The sequence below is a fragment of the Phalacrocorax carbo genome, chromosome 3 (assembly GCF_963921805.1).
Source record: "Phalacrocorax carbo chromosome 3, bPhaCar2.1, whole genome shotgun sequence".
In the NCBI taxonomy this organism is placed as follows: Eukaryota; Metazoa; Chordata; class Aves; order Suliformes; family Phalacrocoracidae; genus Phalacrocorax; species Phalacrocorax carbo.
In genome coordinates this window covers 58,818,541-58,837,709 of record NC_087515.1, presented here as the reverse complement: position 1 = coordinate 58,837,709, position 19,169 = coordinate 58,818,541, and the positions used below count along the sequence as shown (strand labels likewise).

General features: G+C 38.7%; 1 protein-coding gene across 3 annotated transcripts in view; it reads left to right on the top strand.

Annotated features, from left to right (window-relative positions):
- The window catches only part of SYNE1 (spectrin repeat containing nuclear envelope protein 1), a 310,687-nt gene that overhangs the window by 231,441 nt on the left and 60,077 nt on the right, over positions 1 to 19,169 (top strand). For all 3 annotated transcript variants that reach the window (XM_064447054.1, XM_064447052.1, XM_064447053.1), the window contains 12 exons: positions 660 to 869; positions 2,340 to 2,441; positions 2,747 to 2,866; positions 5,614 to 5,814; positions 6,490 to 6,663; positions 7,117 to 7,248; positions 10,038 to 10,234; positions 11,270 to 11,402; positions 11,800 to 11,982; positions 13,239 to 13,388; positions 14,386 to 14,562; positions 17,154 to 17,309. In XM_064447054.1, the coding sequence (XP_064303124.1) occupies positions 660 to 869; positions 2,340 to 2,441; positions 2,747 to 2,866; positions 5,614 to 5,814; positions 6,490 to 6,663; positions 7,117 to 7,248; positions 10,038 to 10,234; positions 11,270 to 11,402; positions 11,800 to 11,982; positions 13,239 to 13,388; positions 14,386 to 14,562; positions 17,154 to 17,309 (1,935 nt within the window). The remainder of the gene's footprint in view (positions 1 to 659; positions 870 to 2,339; positions 2,442 to 2,746; positions 2,867 to 5,613; positions 5,815 to 6,489; positions 6,664 to 7,116; positions 7,249 to 10,037; positions 10,235 to 11,269; positions 11,403 to 11,799; positions 11,983 to 13,238; positions 13,389 to 14,385; positions 14,563 to 17,153; positions 17,310 to 19,169) is intronic.

The window sequence follows — 19,169 nt, the reverse complement described above, 5'->3', positions numbered from 1 at the left end:
TTAACCCCACTGTTGCTGATGGGCTCAGCCTTGGCCAGCAGCGGGTCCATCTTGAAGCCACCTGGCATTGGCTCTGTGGGGCACAGGGTAAGCTTCTAGCAGCTTCTCACAAAAGCCACCCCTGTAGCCCTCCAACTACCAAAACCTTGCCATGCAAACCCAATACAAAAATATTGCAGAAATCAGCACCTGACCTGAATTTTGCCTGTTCAGAAGAGAATTAAACATAGAGTCTTTCCTCTGTTTTACTTCTTTGCTAAGTATTAGCAAACATCACAGTGTTGAAATTGAAACAAAGTGAAAAGAGGGAGGAATGCTCTGGGATATGGAAACAGTACAAATGCATCAACAAGAAATGGAGAGGAAGAGAGGGAGAGGGAGGGAGGGAAAAAGACTTTTTCAGCAGCTACATAGATTTCTGTTTCACAAAGCCCTTATTTGGGCGGGTTTATTTTGTTTCAGCACTTCTTTTCCTCAGAGCAGTCTGGGTTTTTTTATTATCAGAAATACTATAGCTTTATAACTTTGTCTAGTGTGTATATAATAACAATGTAAAAAAGTCACTGCATCACTGCAGAAGTGGCAGTGGTTATGGCAATATGTTTGCCTGCTTTCGAGAATGTCTAATTCTCCCTTTGTTTTGTTTTCTACGAAATCAGTCTCTTGCCAAAGAAATCAAAGAGATAACAGAAGAAATGGATAAGAACAAGAATCTATTTGCTCAGATATTTCCTGAGAATGGTGATAATAGGGATATTATAGAAGACACTTTGGATTGTCTCCTGAGAAGACTGACCTTGCTGGAGTCAGTAGTAAACGAGAGATGCCATCAGATGAAAGGACGGCTCCAGCAACTAGTGACTTTCAAGGTATGATGCCCATCTGAAGGAATTAACAAGGGTACATGTCAAATGGGGATACAAAGGATGTGATTCTCAAAACAATGAGAATTTTTGGTACCAAATCAAGAGAACAAGTTTTTACTGAATATCAAACAACTTCTTAGGCTATGCAATACTTGGCACCCAAATCATGATCCAAAATTTAAACTCTCTGCTCGAAGCATCCCGCAACTCGTGCAGTTATTGTAGAAGTGATCCTTCATCCCACACTTTCTCACCCTACTGGTATTGCAATAAATGGAAGTTGGTGGCTACTGGTCTCAAAGGAGAAAAAGCAACTTTAGACTTCCACTCTGCACGTTTTGTAATTTCATAAATGATAGGGTACACTGCTTTTATTAGCTGTGATAAAATAGAAAGCATAATACTGATTCCCACCTTTCTGATCGCCTTTAAGCTATCCATTATTCTATCAGAGCTTGTATCTCAAGATATCTGTATTGAGCAAATCAGAAAAAAATGAAGAGAAGTGGAGAAACATTTGCTTTTAGAAATCTTTTCAAACGGAGTTCAGAAATGCTTTCAGATCTTACTTGGTCTCTACCTTCTTTCCTATTCTTATCATATAAAACCTCCAGTATGGTTTAGTTTTAATGAAAAAAAACATAAATTCCAGCAAAAAAAAAGTGGAAAATAGGTTGCTGGTGTCTTTAGATTAGTATTACCATTTCACAGGTGGTTACTGCAGGATTTCTTTCCAAATTCCATAACCTTTCTTCAGCAGTAGATAGGAAAAAAATAATTTCAGCAATTTATCAATAAAAGGCCTTCCTTTGCTGAAGGAAGAAGACAAGCTGGTTAGAATCATGTGCCTTATTGTTATACCGGAGATATTTAATATTTAAAAGAATTACTGCATGCAAAAAACAAATCAGAAACACCCTCCTATTTAATGCTAAAAATCTGTTGGGATGAATATACATGAAAGAAAAAATTGATTGTAGCTTGGCAAAATTGTGTCTAGTCTGTGATGAGGTACTCCAAAAGTTGTAATGTGTAGTTAGCCCTGTAATGTGTTGAGGTGATATCTACTTTTTTGTTATATTTGCTCAAGTTTGTAATAAAAAAAGCTTGCCTTTAAAAGTAAAACCTAACTCGTTTACAGGCATATGTGATTGGATAAACTATACAGGAATACTGCATTTTTCTTAAATGAAGCTAAGTAATCCAAAGGCAAAAGCAGAAGTGTGTTCACAGGTTATGTTTTGTATATGAGCTGGTTTAGGTTTTTGCTCATATATACCCGGTTACGGATTTTTGGTAAAGGTGCATGTTTTGCATTGGATAATTATGGCACTTCCAGTGCTGAATACTTTTTATGACTTAGTGCTGACATTGTAGCATTGTAATGCTTTAAACTTTATGGTATGTAAGATATTTTTCAGTTGGTTTGTGCTGTGCTTGTCTATAATTTGTGGTTGTTTTTGTCTCCTGTAGAATGACCTGAAGCTCCTGTTTACATCGGTGGCTGATAACAAATATTTAGTTCTACAGAAACTAGCAGAGGCATTTGAGAGACCAGAAACAGAACAAATGCAGGTATTACCAAATGTCCATTACTCAGGCGGGGAGGAGGGAAGGTATAAGTGGATTCTAGAGAACAGCTGCTGTAAATGGGGGAATTTATGTGTTCACATAAATTACGTGAAAATGAGCACTTCCAAGAGTGTACTACATATGTTTATAAATTTAAAAATAACAAACACAAGGTGTCTTTCTTATCTCCCCAGGTGACCTAGTTATGCACATACTGGGCACTATTTGAAATAAAAGAATATTACCATATGGCACCTACAGTGCTGTTACTAAATCTTAAAACTATAGGATGTGGTTTTCCAATACAGGTCATTCTGCAGGCAGAAGAAGGTTTGAAGGAACTAGATGCTGGAATCAATGAATTAAAGAAGCGTGTAGACAAGCTACAAATTGACCAACCTTCTGTGCAAGAGCTGTCTAAGATCCAGGTATAGTTCTTAAGATCCATTTTCCATCTGGTAATATCAAAGGTATTAATATGGTCCTTTTTATTGTTCATAAGGCAGTTCAGGAAAGCATATTTGAAAGCTTTTCAGTGTGTATAAAAGATTATTTTCTCCCTGATTCACCTGGTATTTCTACTTTTGCATTTTTAGATTTTCTAACATCTTTGTTGTTAGTAGTGTTAATCATAAAAACACACAAAAACATGTTTTCTTTCAGCTCCTGTTGAGACGCTGTTCAAACGGATAAAGTTATGCATGTAAATGGAAATGTCTGCCAAAGGTTGAGTCCCGTTCTCACCAGTGTTTCATGGTCTGGTGTTCAGTTCTCTCTCACATCTGTCATTAAAAAAAAGAAGGGTAAAGGGGGAAAGATAGCTAAGTGTGACCTGAAACTGGAAATGTTCTGCTTTTACAAGAACACTTTTAATGTTCCTGCATAGAATCATAGAATCATTTAGGCTGGAAAAAACCTTTAAGATCATCAAGTCTAACTTTTAACCTAGCACTGCGAAGTCCACCACTAAACCATGTCTCTAAGCAGCACATCTACACGACTTTTAAATACCTCTAGGGATGGTGACTCAACCGCTTCCCTGGGCAGCCTGTTCCAACATTTGACAACCCTTTCGGGGAAGAACTTTTTCATAATCTCCAGTCTAAATCTCCCCTGGTGCAACTTGAGGCCATTTTGTCTTGTTCTATCACGTTGATCCAGCCTGTCCAGATCCCTCTGTAGAGCCTTCCTTCCCTTAAGCAGATCAACACTCCTGCCCAACTTGGTGTCATCTGCAAACTTATTGATGGTGCACTTGATCCCCTCATCCAGATCATTGATAGAGAAATTAAACAGAAAATCAAAGCACTCCCTATCATACAGGGCTACCCCATCGCCTCTCCTTCCTTGCCTATCCCTTTTGAAGAGTTTATAGTGCTCCTTTGTAGCAATCCAGTTGTGCAAGTCATCCCACCATGTTTCTGCAATGGCAACTATGGCATAGTTTTCCTACTGCACAATGGCTTGCAGCTCCTTCTGTTTGTTGCCCATGCTGTGTGCATTGGTGTTGATGCACTTCGTTCAGGCTATTGATCCCACCACCTTTCTGGGGGGAGAAACCCTAATTCCTATGTGACCATTCTTAGGCACTTCCATGGTTCCTAACACATCCATAACCCTTGCATCTTTGCTGATGCGTGGATCTCCATCTCCTACCTCCACTGAAACGGCAGACCAAAGGACCTCACTAGCATACAGTCCCTCAAACACTGGCATGCCACCCCTAGACTTATCTCTAGTGAGTCCTGTTTTTATCCCTTTCATCCTTCAAATGTAGTTTAAAACTGTTTCAATGAGCCCTGCTAACCCCTGTGCAAAGATCCTTTTCCCCCTTTGAGACTGGTGTATCCCATCCTGTTTCTTCCCTCGTCATCCCCTGCAACTGGAAGGATAGAGGAGAACACTGCTTGTGCTCCCAATCCCTTAACCACTTGTCCCAAGGCCCTGAAGTCTCTCCTGGTAGCCCTCAGACTATTTGTTGCAGCTTCATCGCTGCCTACCTGAAGAATTAATAATGGATAGTAATCCAAGTAAACGACTGAATGTTACCCTTTATGACACAATAATAAACTGAAAACAAAGAAAACAGCTGAAACCGATCCATAAACTTCTTAAATCAACAAAGAGTGATCTCAATTAAAAATGAGTGGCAGAGTTTGTGCAAATATGTCTTTTGCTCAGTTCTTTATTCTTTTGGTCTTAGAGCTGTCTGCTTTTCTTTTGTGGTCAGGTTAGGTGTGCATATCCCCCTCCCCTTGATTTCAGTTTTTAGTGCTTTTTTGACTGCTGTGCTTCTCACAATTGTTTCTTTAAATCTAGGAGAGCCAGCTGCAGTCTGAGGTTGGGACTTTGCTGTAGCACTGGATAGTTGTAGAGATATTTTGGTTTATTAATTTCTGGATGTCTTGTCTTGATCAAAAGTGCAGCTTTGCCCTCACAGTCAGATGTATGTTCTGAGAATACAATTCTCAAAACCAAAACAAGAAAATAGTCCTGTTCAGGTGAAGAAAAGCATCTGTAGGTTGTTCTCACTTTTATGGTATACAGGATGAGTAAGAGCATGTGGAAACTGATAAGATTCTTCCTTTTGGATCATTTTGTAATTTGGCAGTACGGGCACACTGAAATACACACTGCACTTTTTCTGCACTTTACTGTTCTACATAAAGTATATTGCTATTTTTGGCCTAGTTTGGTTGCATGTGTGTTGCTTGCTACCAGTAAGCTGCTGGGGCAGGAGAGGGAGACAAATCTGACTTTGAGATGCCTATAGTTTCTAGCCATGATGGAGTACACCCAACCCCGTGCATTATAAGAAGCAAAATGTAAACAGCATCTGCAGTGTGCAGGAGCCACACAGTAGTCTGGATTTTGATGACTTAGGCCCAATCACCCTACTCCCTTGCTACTTAAAACAAGTCTTTGGGATTCTGCTAACTTTGTCCCAAATGCATGCACTTGGAAGACTTGCAGGTCTTGCTTATTTTTTCTCTTTTTAGGGGGTGGGTTGTTAGTTTATCATTTAAGTCAGTATATCTGCACAGTCTTTTTGAGCTGGGAGTAGGTGTTATTCTGCTAGTATTCACAGAGGAATACAGGGATAGTAAGGTTGCTTATAGGAAGACATGTGTAAGGTGTGCAATAAGAATCACCATTGCTACTCTTTGTCCCCAAGGATATGTATGATGAGCTGATGATGATCATTGGATCCAGACGGAGTGACCTGAATCAGAATCTGGCTCTTAAGAGGCAGTATGAACGGGCTTTGCAGGACCTGGCTGACCTTTTAGAAACAGGCCAAGAAAAGACGGCTGGTGACCAGAAAATGATTGTTGCTTCTAAGGAGGAGGTTCAGTCGCTACTTGACAAACATAAGGTAAGAAACTGGGACGTATTTCGGGACTAATTATGACTATAAGCTTCTATACAGCAAATTGCTAACCTTCTGTTCCTAAAGGTTCAGGAGCTTTTTAGAATGGTGGGCCAGTATCAAATCAAGATATATCAAAGCTTACTCTATTTTAAATTGGAATCAATGAACTGTTTTGACTAAATAACTTCCAAAAGCTCTGTTGAAGGTCAACCCAGGTGGATCACATTTTCTTCCTTATTCTAATAAGAAGTTCCTAATTTTGTCCTGTCATGCTACATAGCAGTATCATCACCATTCCCATTTTTTTCCAACAGAAACTTTCATTTCATAATAGCACCCAAAAATATAACAGCACTTCTCCCTTTTTTTTTTAGGCAGAATTTTTTCTTGATGTATATCTGATTTAAGCTATTTTTGTTTATGGAATGAGAGTTGGGATAGCATTTGTGTGGAAAGGGTGATCTCTTTCTTTCTTTAAAGAGGCCATTGTCCTTTTTTTGTGTGTTGGATTTTGTGAAATGTTGGTGGAGTGAGAAGTTTACCTAATTCTGTCTACAGTTACCTGATTGTACTGGTATTGTCTTAAAATGTTGTTTTAGTGGTAATGAGTTGAGTAACAATTGCACTTTCTCTTTTCTATTCTCTCTTTGCCCTCTCCCTCACACCCAAATTTCTCAGGAATATTTTCAGGGGTTGGAGTCGCACATGATCATGACAGAAACGCTCTTTAGAAAGATGAGTAGCTTTGCCCTCTTGAAGGAAACTCAGTCACATTCAGAGCTAATGACACAAGCTTCATCTGTATTAAAGCTGGCTCATAAACGAGGTGTGGAGCTGGAATACATTCTAGAGGTGAGAATTTCTGTCGTCTTTCCTGTACTGCTGCTGTGATCAGCTACCGGGATATTCTGTAATCTTCATTTCCTGTGTTTGGACAGACTTGATAGACATCAGTCCCTTTTGTCACACATGCAAGGCACTGATAGACTAGTGTAGTCTTTGCTATTTAACTGTTGTGACCTTCAGGTAACACAAGTTGAGTTCCTCTAAATTTAAAAGAGCTCCATAGCTTTAGCTGACAAGGAAAACATGACAGCTTTATCCATGTGTTCTAACTAAAAGCTGAGCTTAAGACACAGGTGGTGTCTTCTTATAGGTTCACTGGACACTTGTACTGATATTATTGTACTGTTATTATTGTACTTCATTCACAACCATGCAGCTATAGGATTTCAGATTGAGAAAGCAAGCAATTAGATACCCAGATCAATATTCACCATATACATGGATAATTTGTGCTTGCAGACCTGGATGCATCTGGATGAAGATTACCAGGAACTTACAAGACAGCTGGAGTCTGTTGAAGGTAGCATCCCCACCATTGGTTTGGTGGAAGAGACAGAGGACAGGCTTACTGACCGGATTACACTTTTTCAGGTTGGTGCTTTTTAGACTTTCTTTATGGAAAAGTTGGATGAGAGGGACTTCTGAAGGTCATCTAGTCCAGCCTCCCACTTGAAGCAGGGCAATTGCCATGGGCTAGATCATCTACAGCATTGGAAGCCTCAAAAGGTGAAGATCCCGCAGCCAAACTGGGGACCAATTGCAGTTGCACCACCCCCTACTGATACGGTTTTCTGTAATGACCAATCTAAACCTTCAGCTTTCAGCTTGTCACCATTGTCCTTTTTATATTGTGTGGCACTACTGAGGAGCATTTACCCCTGTAATCTTTCTAATTCTACTCCAAATAGTTGTAGGCTTTTGTTAGACTGGCCCTTAGCCTCCTGTTTGTCAATCTAAAACAAGCACACCTTGCTCAGCATCTTTTTAAAGGACTTGTGCTCTAGGTCCCTAAACATCTTAATAGCTGTACACCAGACCCTGACTACTTCCTTCATCTTGAACTTGGTGGTAGGTGGGGCAGAATCAGATGCACTAGATGTGGCATTGTCAGCACCATGTAGGTGGGGATAATAAGATAACTTACATTGGTTGTTCTCAGTCTTTATGTAGGCCAGTGCTGTGGCTTGCCTTATTCACGATGTCTTGGTTATAGAAGGTGCCAAGTCAAATACACTAGCCATTCCCTTCCTAGCCTGTACTGAGAAAGGCACAGAATTGCACCTCTTGCTGAGCCTCCTGAGGTTTCTGCTGCCTCCAACCTCAAGTTTATCAAAGTGTCTCTGGACTAAGTCTGCCATTTTTTGTGTCAACCACTCTCCCTACACTAGTGTCATCCACAAATTTCCTGAGGGAGCACTCTCTATCATCATCTGTGCCATTAATGAAGATGGTGAAGATGTTTGGGCTCAAATATCAACAATCCCTGGAGTATTGTGCCCATTACAGTCTTCCAGACAGACAGCAAGCCTTTGATCTCTAGCGTTTGAGAATGGTAATGCGGCTAGTGTTCAACCCATGTAACAGTCCTTTTATCCAGCCTGCATTCTCTCCGCTTCCAGAGGAGGGTCCTGTGGGAGATGGTGTCAAAGGACATACTGAAGTCAGTCTCATCCACAGAGACAGTAATTTTGTCATAAAAGGTAGTGAATCCAAGATGAATATTCCTGATTACCTTTTGGTCCTTTTTGTCCTTGAAAATGGATTCCAAGGGGATGTGCTCCATGATCTTTCTAGAGAGGGAGGTGAGGCTGAACAACCTGCGGTTCCCCAAGTTGCCTTCCTTCTTCTCAAATGCAACAAGAACTAGTAGTTTAAATATAGGTTTCTACCACATCCTGGTTTTTTTCTGCCTGTTCTCAAAATGAGAGTTCTGGTCTAGTGTTTTGTCTTTGTCTTGTTATTCACCAGACACTTTAGCTGGTGGGTTGTTTTTTTTTTCTCATTTTGTTTTACAGAAAAATGTTTGCCAAATTTTTCTTGCATATTGACTTCTTGTCTACTCTGAATTTGTTATGTATATTGTTCTTTTACTAGACAGCTTTCTGCTTTTGCAATGGTATGAGGACAACTTAAGCAATTTATTGTGTGGGGGTTTATTTTGGTTTTGTTTAATGCTAGGCATTGTTTGTGTTGGTCCTGACCCTGAATTAGTTTTCCTCCTTTGTTTCTCTTGTCAGTTACATAAACTAGGTTATTCAAATCCAGATTCTCAGACTCCGCTATGGCATAATCTTTAACATCTTTTTTCCTCTCCCTGTGACCAAATTTAGGTTAAAAATCTTGGAATTTTTTATGCTACTCCATAGGAGTTATACATTCATTTGTGTGTATATGTTATATGTAAGTACACACACAGACACATATATAAACATAAAAATTCTATTAAGTTATTATAACTTTATTTATGTGAAAGAGAAAATAGGAAGTGATAGAAAGTTTATGGACTCACCATGAGACTGGTAGTTTTGTACACTTTACCTTCAGATTAGTTTCAGCATAACTGAAAAATGGGAGTGCATGTATATTTTGTGCTCAAGCTTAGTCAAATAAACAGATGTTTTAAAAATCTGTACTATTTGCATAATGATAGCGGAATTTGGCAGGTATATTTGCCCATACACACCAATTCTTTACCCATCCACAAGTCACTGTTTAAATGAAATCTGCCTCTGCTGCTGGTTGGATTCAGGGTAAGAATTAACAGGCTCTCTTTTTTTTTCAGTACCATTTGCTTTCTTTTTCTGCAACAATTGGTTTCTGTGTTCAGGGAATTGAGTGGCAGGGGGTGAGGGGGGTAATCTTCTCTTTTGTAGCTGTGGATTGCATAGGGTAGATCAGTAAAAGAAGAGTTAGATTACAAGAGAGCTGAGGATAGGCATTGAAAGGGCTGAAGTGTGGCCACTGTTAATGACTTGATATTGGACACCTTTAACTTTCATTACAGTGGAGTTTTCAGCAGGTGGCAGATTAAGTTCTGTATTTTTATCAATTGTGCTCAGAAATGGCAATTCCCCACAAAGATTCTTTTGAAGTTGATCTTTTCAAGTGTAAAATATCTACACAGAGGAGCAGTTCATCGTAAGGAGGTGTCAAAAGACATAGTGAAGTGAGGGGTTATTGACACCAGGTTCAGATTTTGAGCAGGTTACTCTCATGATGGTTCTCAGGGAGTTCTAGAGCTGGAGCAGAAGGGTCAAAAATGTGGTATGCCACAGTGACATTGGATATGCTACAAAATGCAATAGAAGAAAACTAAACGTTGAGAAAGTGTGGTAGCAGAGATCTGCAGAGCTATCTAACCATCTCCTCTTTCATTACAGCATCTGAGATCTACCCTGTCTGAATACCAACCTAAATTATACCAAGTGTTAGATGATGGGAAAAGGCTCCTTTTTTCTGTTAGCTGCTCAGATCTCGAATGTCAGCTGAACCAACTAGGAGAACGCTGGTTAAGTAACACCAGCAAGGTTACCAAGGAGCTTCACAGGCTGGAGACAATACTGAAGCACTGGACAAGGTAATGCTGATGTAATGGACAGTATAAACTACTTCACCTGCGCTGTTCAGGTCAAAGTCATTCTGAATCCAGAACTATTAGATTCAACATTTAAAAGAAAGTACTTTGAGATGTATGTGATAGTTTGACTACTCTACAATATCCTGCTTCTGTTCCATACAAATGCTAACATACTCTCTCATTTGCAATAAAACGTACCACATAACAGCTGGCTGGAGGAAGTCAGAAGATATTGTATTTAGATGACTAAGTTAGAAGCCCGCTGTCCATACAGCTTGATAAGAAAGGGTGTGTGCTTTGCTAGGTAGCATGAATAGCCTCAGCATGTTCTGGTAGGGGTATTGCCACTGCTGGCTTCTTGTGGGTCTGTGTCATTGCATATATGTAACGGAGCTTTTAGCTGCCTTTAGTAATGTTATGATACCTTTGAAATGCATTTTCTAAGTGATATGGAAGCTTTGTCTGTTATGCATAATACCCCTGGCTTGTTGGCTCACTAGCCTTTCAAGAGAGCTACATAAAGGGATTGTACGTATAAAGGTTATGTGGAGACACTCTCATTCAGACATCTCATTATTTGCTCGGCATATGAAGTGATGTGGAGATAGTTTCTGAAGAAAAAAAATGTTAAGTTTCTGCTCTGAGATACCTTGTGGTAAAGATTTTTGGAAGAGCGAGCCTTCTGATGGAAAGCAAAAATGTGTTTCTGCGTGGGAGGTGGGGTGGGGGCTGTTGCAGCTTAACCAAACAGGTTGACAATGTAGTTACTAGTCCTTCGTTAAACTTAGTTTTTCCTTAGAGTCAAAAAGAAGGCACTGTTAGGAATTGTGGGTGTAATGACTAAAGTAGGAGCTTCCTGATACCATGCCTGTCTTTAAAATTAAATCACGTTTTTCTGAAATTTAATAAAGGAAAGAAAAGATTTTTATTTTAAGTCTGTCATAGAGTATCTTCCTCTAACACATGGAGGAGAGACTGCTCAGTTGGAGGCAAGAAGTGGTGATGACTTTTAGTTTTCTTTAAACATCTTTACAGATATCAGAGTGAATCAAGTGAACTGACACTTTGGTTACAATCTGCAAAGGAGCGGCTTGAGTTTTGGAGCCAGCAGTCTTTGACAGTTCCTCAGGAACTGGAAACAGTCCGAGACCACCTGAACTCCTTTTTGGTAAGTCATTCATGGACATAGGACACCTTTTTCTCTCCAGTTACAAACAAACAGTTGAGTAACCATATGCTTATACTTCGTCTTATTGTTGAAGTAGTGAGCATGAAAAAAAAAAAGTCTGCTTCTGTAGGTGAGCTGTCCTTCAGGAAACTGGTGTGTTTGCACATTCGGTACTCCTTTGCTGTATGCAGTGATTGTAAGGCATGATGATTCTGAAAACAGAAGATGGTTTTATGACTGAAAGTTTTTGTTCTCACTTGGTCTGAAGTATAGCTGGTAAGCACTAAGAGTGCATATTTTTAAAGGGAAGTGAGGATATTCTTAACTTTCTGAGGTAAAGCTTTAAGTACAGTAAACAAGTAGTTAATTATTCCCACAAAAATTATTCTGCTTACAGGAGTTCTCAAAGGAAGTGGATGCTAAATCATCCCAGAAATCTTCTGTCCTGAGCACTGGGAACCAGCTTCTCAGGCTGAAGAAGGTGGATACAGCAGCATTGCGTGCAGCATTGTCCCACATTGACAGCCAGTGGACAGAGCTGCTCACACAAATCCCAGCAGTACAAGAGAAATTGCACCAGGTAAGGAAGGCCAGTGATGGCCTTTGATATTCCAAAATGTTCAGACCATACAGTTGGCACTGCCTTTGAGAGATAGTTGCTCCCTTCCTCAATTTATCCACTTGTGGCAAGGTAGGAACAATGTCACTCCTGTTTTAATGTGGGAGAGCTTACACTCATGTCCAAATCCTGTCTACCTATACTGTCTAACACCAATTGGTGTTAATGTCAAACTTTCACGGTTGCATTTGTTAAATTTTAACCAAAGAACAGATGAGGGTTTTTTCTACATGTTGGTATGCTTTTTGGAAAAAAGGAATTCACATTTCTGTGCCCTGTCAGATTTGGGTGGTGTTTTTGTTCAAATCGAATATCTGGGTTCAAGTCTATGCAAGACAAAATAAGTCTAAAAACATTGTGCAAGGTGCTGCTAGTGTATGTAGGAGCAGGAGGTTGTGTCTGTTTGTGTAGTTTAACTGAAGTTAAAGACTTATACTGTTCTAAAAGTTGGCTTAGTATTTAGTTGCTAGGAGCTTATCAATCTAAGTGATTGCTTCAGTTTATAATTTGGAATGCTGTCAGAGTTGGTAATATCGTTGTGATTTAGGGGGAGAGATAAACAGCAACAAATATTACCTGAGTCTATTATATTAAATAAAATAATGTCATTCAGTCGTCCTCCGAACTGTCTTGTAATGCAAAATATGTATATCTACCAAAAACATCATAGAACATGTTTCTGAGTAACTAAATGTAAGCAAGCACTACTGCATCAAATGTTGAAAGTGAGTCTTTAAGAAAAAAAAAGGTACTATTCAAAATCAGCCCATTTAGAAATGACCACCACAAGAAGAGTTGTATGAAATTATTCTTCATGGCTCTATTTATTAGCCATTTACACGGACAGCACAAGCGTAGCTTGAAGTTGATCTTCTATGTAAGCCCAATATGGAATTACGGAATGCGAATGCAGAAACTTTTGGAAGTCAGAAATGGAATCTTTGAGTTCGTCAAGTTTCTTTGTACAATGAAGAATGGAAATAAGAAGCCTTTAATATAATATTTTCTTATTAGGATGCATGCGGTTATACATTTCCTATTAAAACCTTCCCTTTTTTAAAAACTTTTTTTTTCCTTATAAACCTCAATGATATACTAGGGAAGTAGAATAACATGATAATAAGAACAGGTAAAGGAAATGTACTACAGTAATGCAAAGCAAGGAATGCTTATTCATTTTCTTCATAATATACATTTTAAGTCTGTTATCTCTACAGCTCCAGATGGACAAAATTCCTTCTCGCCATGCTATTACTGAAGTTATGAGCTGGATTTCCCTGATGGAAAAGATAATTCAACAGGATGAAGAGAATATAAAAGATGTAGTAGGACAAAAAGTCATTCAGGATTACGTCCAGAAGTACAAGGTACTGAGTGGAAATGTAACTGATTTCCCTTTTGAGTTATCCCCATTAAATATGTATACATATGTAAAGTATAAGTTATTTAAGGAAAAAAAATGAACAACTTACATTGTGGAGTGGTTAGAACTGTACACATGTTAGTTAGAATTGGGTAATATTTGATACTGTGGAAAAGAAGGCAAAATTACTTTTACTCTGCCATTTAGTTATGGCAGGAATATAATTTTGAAGATGCTTACCTTAATTTCCAGGTAAATCCAAAGCAATATGCATGTGATTAAACCTTATTAGATCTGTTTTGCACAAAAAAAACCACAAAGCACTTTGCAAATTATGTATGTTTTATGAACTCTGTGTAATATCACTTTCTCAAAGTGTACCCTGTTCTTGAATGGGAGGTGGCTAGTGGTTTACAGATCAAGATAATTTTGATCAGTATCTGAAGCAAAAATGAAAGACACTATATTTTGAAATAACTACTGAGGAGTAAAGATATAAACACAATTTCACTTCTTTAACTAGATGAGTAGCACCCTTGTAAAAGATCTGCACACAGTGACTTTCTTCTCAATGTCAGATTTGTTTCACTGGTCTGAAAAATACTTTACTTCTTGGCTATTCTCTTTTTATGTAAGAGTATTTTCCACCTTATCTGGTTTTGTATTAAAAATTTTGAGACTAAATAAAGTGAGTAAAATTCATATATACCCAGTTTTTCTTACATCTGATCCTTCTGACCAATATCAATAATTTTTTTAGAGGCGGGAGTGGGGGGGAAGACAGATTCCTTATTCCAAAGGCAGTGTATTGCCAGTTTATTTCTCCATACTTAAGAAAAAGTAATAACGTTTTTAATTGCTGTTGAATTGCTAAAAAACCTTTTAGCTAAATTGTAGTGAAGTTGTAATTTTTGAATATTTTTCATCTCTTTTGCAGGAAGGTAAGAAATTATGGTACTTATGTTTTGGGGGTTTTTTCTTCCACCTTTTTTTTCTTCTAGGGTTTCAAGATAGATTTAAATTGCAAACAATTGACAGTAGACTTTGTGAACCAGTCAGTGCTACAAATTAGCAGCCAGGATGTTGAAAGTAAACGTAGCGACAAAACTGATTTTGCGGAACAGCTCGGAGCAATGAACAGACGTTGGCAAATCTTGCAAGGACTGATAACAGAAAAGGTAAAGAAAAAACCTAGCTGCTCTGTAGTGAACTTTCAAAATACGTAGAGTATAAGATAATAATGGTTAGAAGCCTCTGCAGGTCATCCAGTCCAACCTCCTGCTTAGAGCGAACTTTAAAGTTAGATCAAATTGTGCAGGGACATGATTAGCTGAGCTTTGAAAATCTCCAAGGACAGATTCCACAACCTGTCTGGGCAGCCTGTTCCTGTGCTTAACCACTCCTGTGGGGGACAAGTTTTTATCTCATTCCCAGTCAGAATAACACTTGTGGCAACTTGTGACTGTTATCTCTCCTCTTTTTACTGCGCATCTCCAAGAACAGTCTCCCTCTGTCTTCCCCATAACTCCTCATAAGGAGTTGACAGCACTAGATGCTTCCTTTGCCTTCTTTTCCCCATTGGCTGAATGAAGCCAACCTCTCCTTGCATGTCATGCTCCAGCCCCCTAAGGACCTTAGTGACCATTCATTAGTTTTTCAATCTCTCCCTTGCACTGGAGTGCCCAAAATGGGTCACAAGTGTCAAGGAGAAGGGAAGAACCACTTCTTTTGACCTGCTGGGTGCAGTCTCAGTAATCTAACCCAGGATGCAGTTGGCCTTCATCAGCATGAATGCACACTAATGATGTATTATGTTCAAGTTATTGCCCATTGTAGCCCCCAGGTCCTTTTCTTCTATCCAGCCTGCTCCTAAGCCTGTATTGTTGCATGAGGTTATTTTGTCCCGGGGCAGGACTTTACATTTGTCTTTGCTCAATTTCTTGAGCATTGATGAACCTATTTCTCCCGTGTTGTTGAGGTTTCTCTGAATGGCAGCCCTACTCTCCAGCATATCAACTGCTTATCCCAAATCAGTGTCATCTATGAATCTGCTGAAAGGACAGTCCATCATGTCTTTCAGTTTATTGATTAAGATATTAAACAATATCAACCCCAGGACTAACTCTGAAGATGCATCTTGTAAATGACTGCCAGATAGACATTGAAATGTTCACCACTAACCTTTAAGCCAGGTGACTTTGGTTTGTAGACCTCCCATCCAGCTCATGCTTCCTCAGTTTCACTACAAGGGTAGTATGAGATATCATATCAAAAGTCTTGCTAAAGAAAGCTAAGGTAGACAACATCTACTAGTCTCCACTTGCCCACAGAGTCAGTCATATCCTTATAACAGAGGCAATCAGTTAGGTCAGGCACAATTTGCTGTTGGTAAGACAAGACATGTTCCTCCTCCTTGTTCTTTATGAATGTGGAAATGGCTTCTGGTAGGATTTGTGGTATAGCCTTTTTCCAGTCACTAGCTTCTTCTTCTTCCTCCAACTGTCATGACCTTTTGAAAATGATAGACAGCAGCCTTGAAATGACATTAACACCGTATGGTACATCCTGTCTGGCTCTGTGGACTTTTATATGTCCAACTCACTTAAATAGCCCCTAATTCTTTCCTCCTCTACCATGGCTAGTACCTCTTTATGCCAAAATTTGTTAGTTAGCATGAAGACCTGGGAGGCATGAGAGGAGATCTTATCAGTAAGATTGGAACAAAGAAGGCACTGTGTACCTCAGACTGTTCTGTGGTTTCCCAATAGTTGCTGATATACTTGTGAAGAGTAACAAGATGGGCTTCTGTCCCTCACCAGTTAGTTCCAGCCAAGATTTTGCTTTCCTAACATCAGCCCTGCATGGTCAGGCCATGCTTCTAGACCCATTCTTTGTAATCCACTTTCTGTGAATTTGTCATTTTTGTGACTTGAGGAAGTTGTCCTTGAAGATCAACCAGCTTCCTGGACTCCTTTGTCCTTAAGTACAGCTTCCCATGGGATTATGCTTACCTGAACAAACCAAAGTCTGCTATTGTAAGGATCTTTAGTCTGCTACTTGCTTTCCTTACTTCACTCACAACTGTCTCATTGTCACTGTGGCCAAGGCTGCTATTGACCATCACATTCTCAAGCAGTTATAATTAAGATTACAGCCAGTTGAGATGGCTCATTCCCTAAAGTGGAGTTTGTCTTAAATATTGTGAATGCTTTTTAATGGCAGTGCTGCTGTTTTCAAATCTGCTTTGTTATTTCTTTCTTTTATTCTTTTCTTTTTTTTTAATAGAAGTGCTATCTCATTTGCATTGAATAACACCTAGGGCAATCAGAAAAATCTAAGTAACTTTAAAGCAGTCAGTTGACAAAGGAGGTAATATAAATCTTCATCTACTTTACACAGTTATACACAAGGAATATAAAAAATATGTTTGCATGCTTAGTTTTATTTGGGAAGTCCTGAGGTCCTTTATCTGTAAAAAGAATTCCACTTCATAAAAATGTTCTGCCAAAGTGTTAGCTTCTTCCAGTGTGTCATAATATTTTAATATGTTATATCACTATAATTATTTCTGGATAAAGCAGGTTTTTTATTATGAACTCTTTTACAAATAGCATATACATTTCAATTTGGATTAATATACTGTTTTTAAATTCTGAAGGCATTGAATTCCATGAAGGCACCGGTCAGTGTTGGCCCTTACTGATTTACTTAATTGACCCAACAATAAAAGTAATTATATAAGAAAGTATATACTCATATTTCTTTGCAGATCCAGCTGTTGGAAAGTCTTCAGGAATCCTGGGCAGAATATGAAAATAATGTGCAATGCCTAAAAACTTGGTTTGAAACCCAAGAGAAGAAGCTGAAACAGCTAAAGAAAATCGGAGACCAGGCTTCAGTACAGAATGCGTTGAAAGACTGTCAGGTAATGTCCCCTTATAAATAACAATATTCTCTTTCCAACAGCTAGAAACAACACTTGATAAAGCCATGTGAAATCTTTCTATCAGTGAAGTTAGTACCAGAACTCCTCTTTACTTCAGTGAGGGAGAGATCTCATTCCTAAAGTGAAAGCAATAAGAAAGGAGGAAGGAACAGTCATGTCCCAAAGATCTTTAAAAGCAACCGAAGTCATTATTCTTTTTGCACTGAGTATTAAAGCGTGGACATTTCCACAGACATGGACATTCAGGCATATTGAACTAGCAAAGCTGTCAAAGGAATAAATTCTGATTCTTATTTAGCCAGTCTTACGGAACTTGATGTCATGAACACTATGCTTGACTATTCAGAAACTTGTTTTTTCTGCCTTATCACTATCTTTCCTCTGCACCCCGCTTTTTCTTCTGTTCTTTTTCCACCTGATATATTCCACCTAACTATTCAAAGAAAAATGCTAGAATCAAAAGAGATTTTATGCTTTCATTCAAAATTGTTAGAAATGAAATTTTTTTCAAATATTCAACTGTCCAGAGAAGGAAATAGTGCTGGATTCCTTCTTGCTTTCAGAAAACTGAAGGAGAATTGTGATTACGATGGGCAAAGACAGGATGAGGCAAAGCTCAGCTATGCATAATGCACAGACGTTCAGAGCCACCTCAGTTTTTCGTCCGAAATTCATACAAGGACTACACGGCAGTGAACAGGGTATCACACTGGACTCTGAACATCTTGCTCAGAATAGCACATATTTAAGTAGTTAGAAGCTTGCTTCTGGAGCTGTCAGGCTAGAGTTCAAGCTTATAGGTGTATACGCAAAATTAATTTTTCTGAATTTATAAACAAGGCCACTACATGCTATCAGGCATCAAACAATTTTTGCTCAAAAGTATTACGTTCTACCAGAGACCAAATAAATTTCACACCAGATCAAATGTGTAAAGTTTGTCAGGATAACTGCATGCCCAAAATCTTGGTGTTCTCATCCCCTTAAGTACAAGTAAGCAAGCGTCTTTATCTTGCTGTGGCTGTCTTTCCTGCATGCATTTAATGAATGGGATAAATACGATCTAGCTTTTAAGTCTTCACAAACAGAACAGCTGGAAATCTATTCAAATGAAAGGCATAAAATAATTTCATCTGTATTCACCAAGGTATTAAACAATCTTTGTTTATGTAAAGGCAAATAGTTGTTCAGGCCAGATATGTTAGAAGTCAATTTTTTTTCCAAAGTTCTTGACCTAAGTTTTCAAACTGGTTGCAGTGCTTAGTTTCAATTCAGGTATCTTTATGGTTTCAGCACAATAAGTCCATATGACTGAAGCAAGTGTAATTTAGCATAGCCTGACATAATTGGCAGGCTGTGCTTGGCTGGAGTTCAAAGCTGAATCTGATTTACCACCTTTCTGGTTCCTTTTGGTCAGGGGAGTTAGCAAATACACTTGGGGAGTTAGTTATGAATGGCAAGACTTTGATCAGCAGAGAAACAAACTGTTTCAGAAATAACTGTATCAGACACTCCCAGTTATTCGGTTCAACTAGTACAAAAGCTGCAGTTTATTTATTAACTGATCTTAGTTGCTGCCTAGTGTCATGTTAATAAGTGAAGGCAACCATTTTTTCCTATCACAGGTCAGAAATAGTAATGTGTCTTTAATTCAGTTGACTTTAAAATTATGAATAAGAAACCCCTTCTCACAGAGAACCAGAAATATTTGACACACTTGGTGTTTGAAAATTTTGCCTGTTTAACATTCTGAATTTTGGAGCAACCTTGTACAAATTTAAATGCCTTTTTTAGTGTTAAGATCTACTTCTTTAAAGTCAGATTTACTATGTACAACTT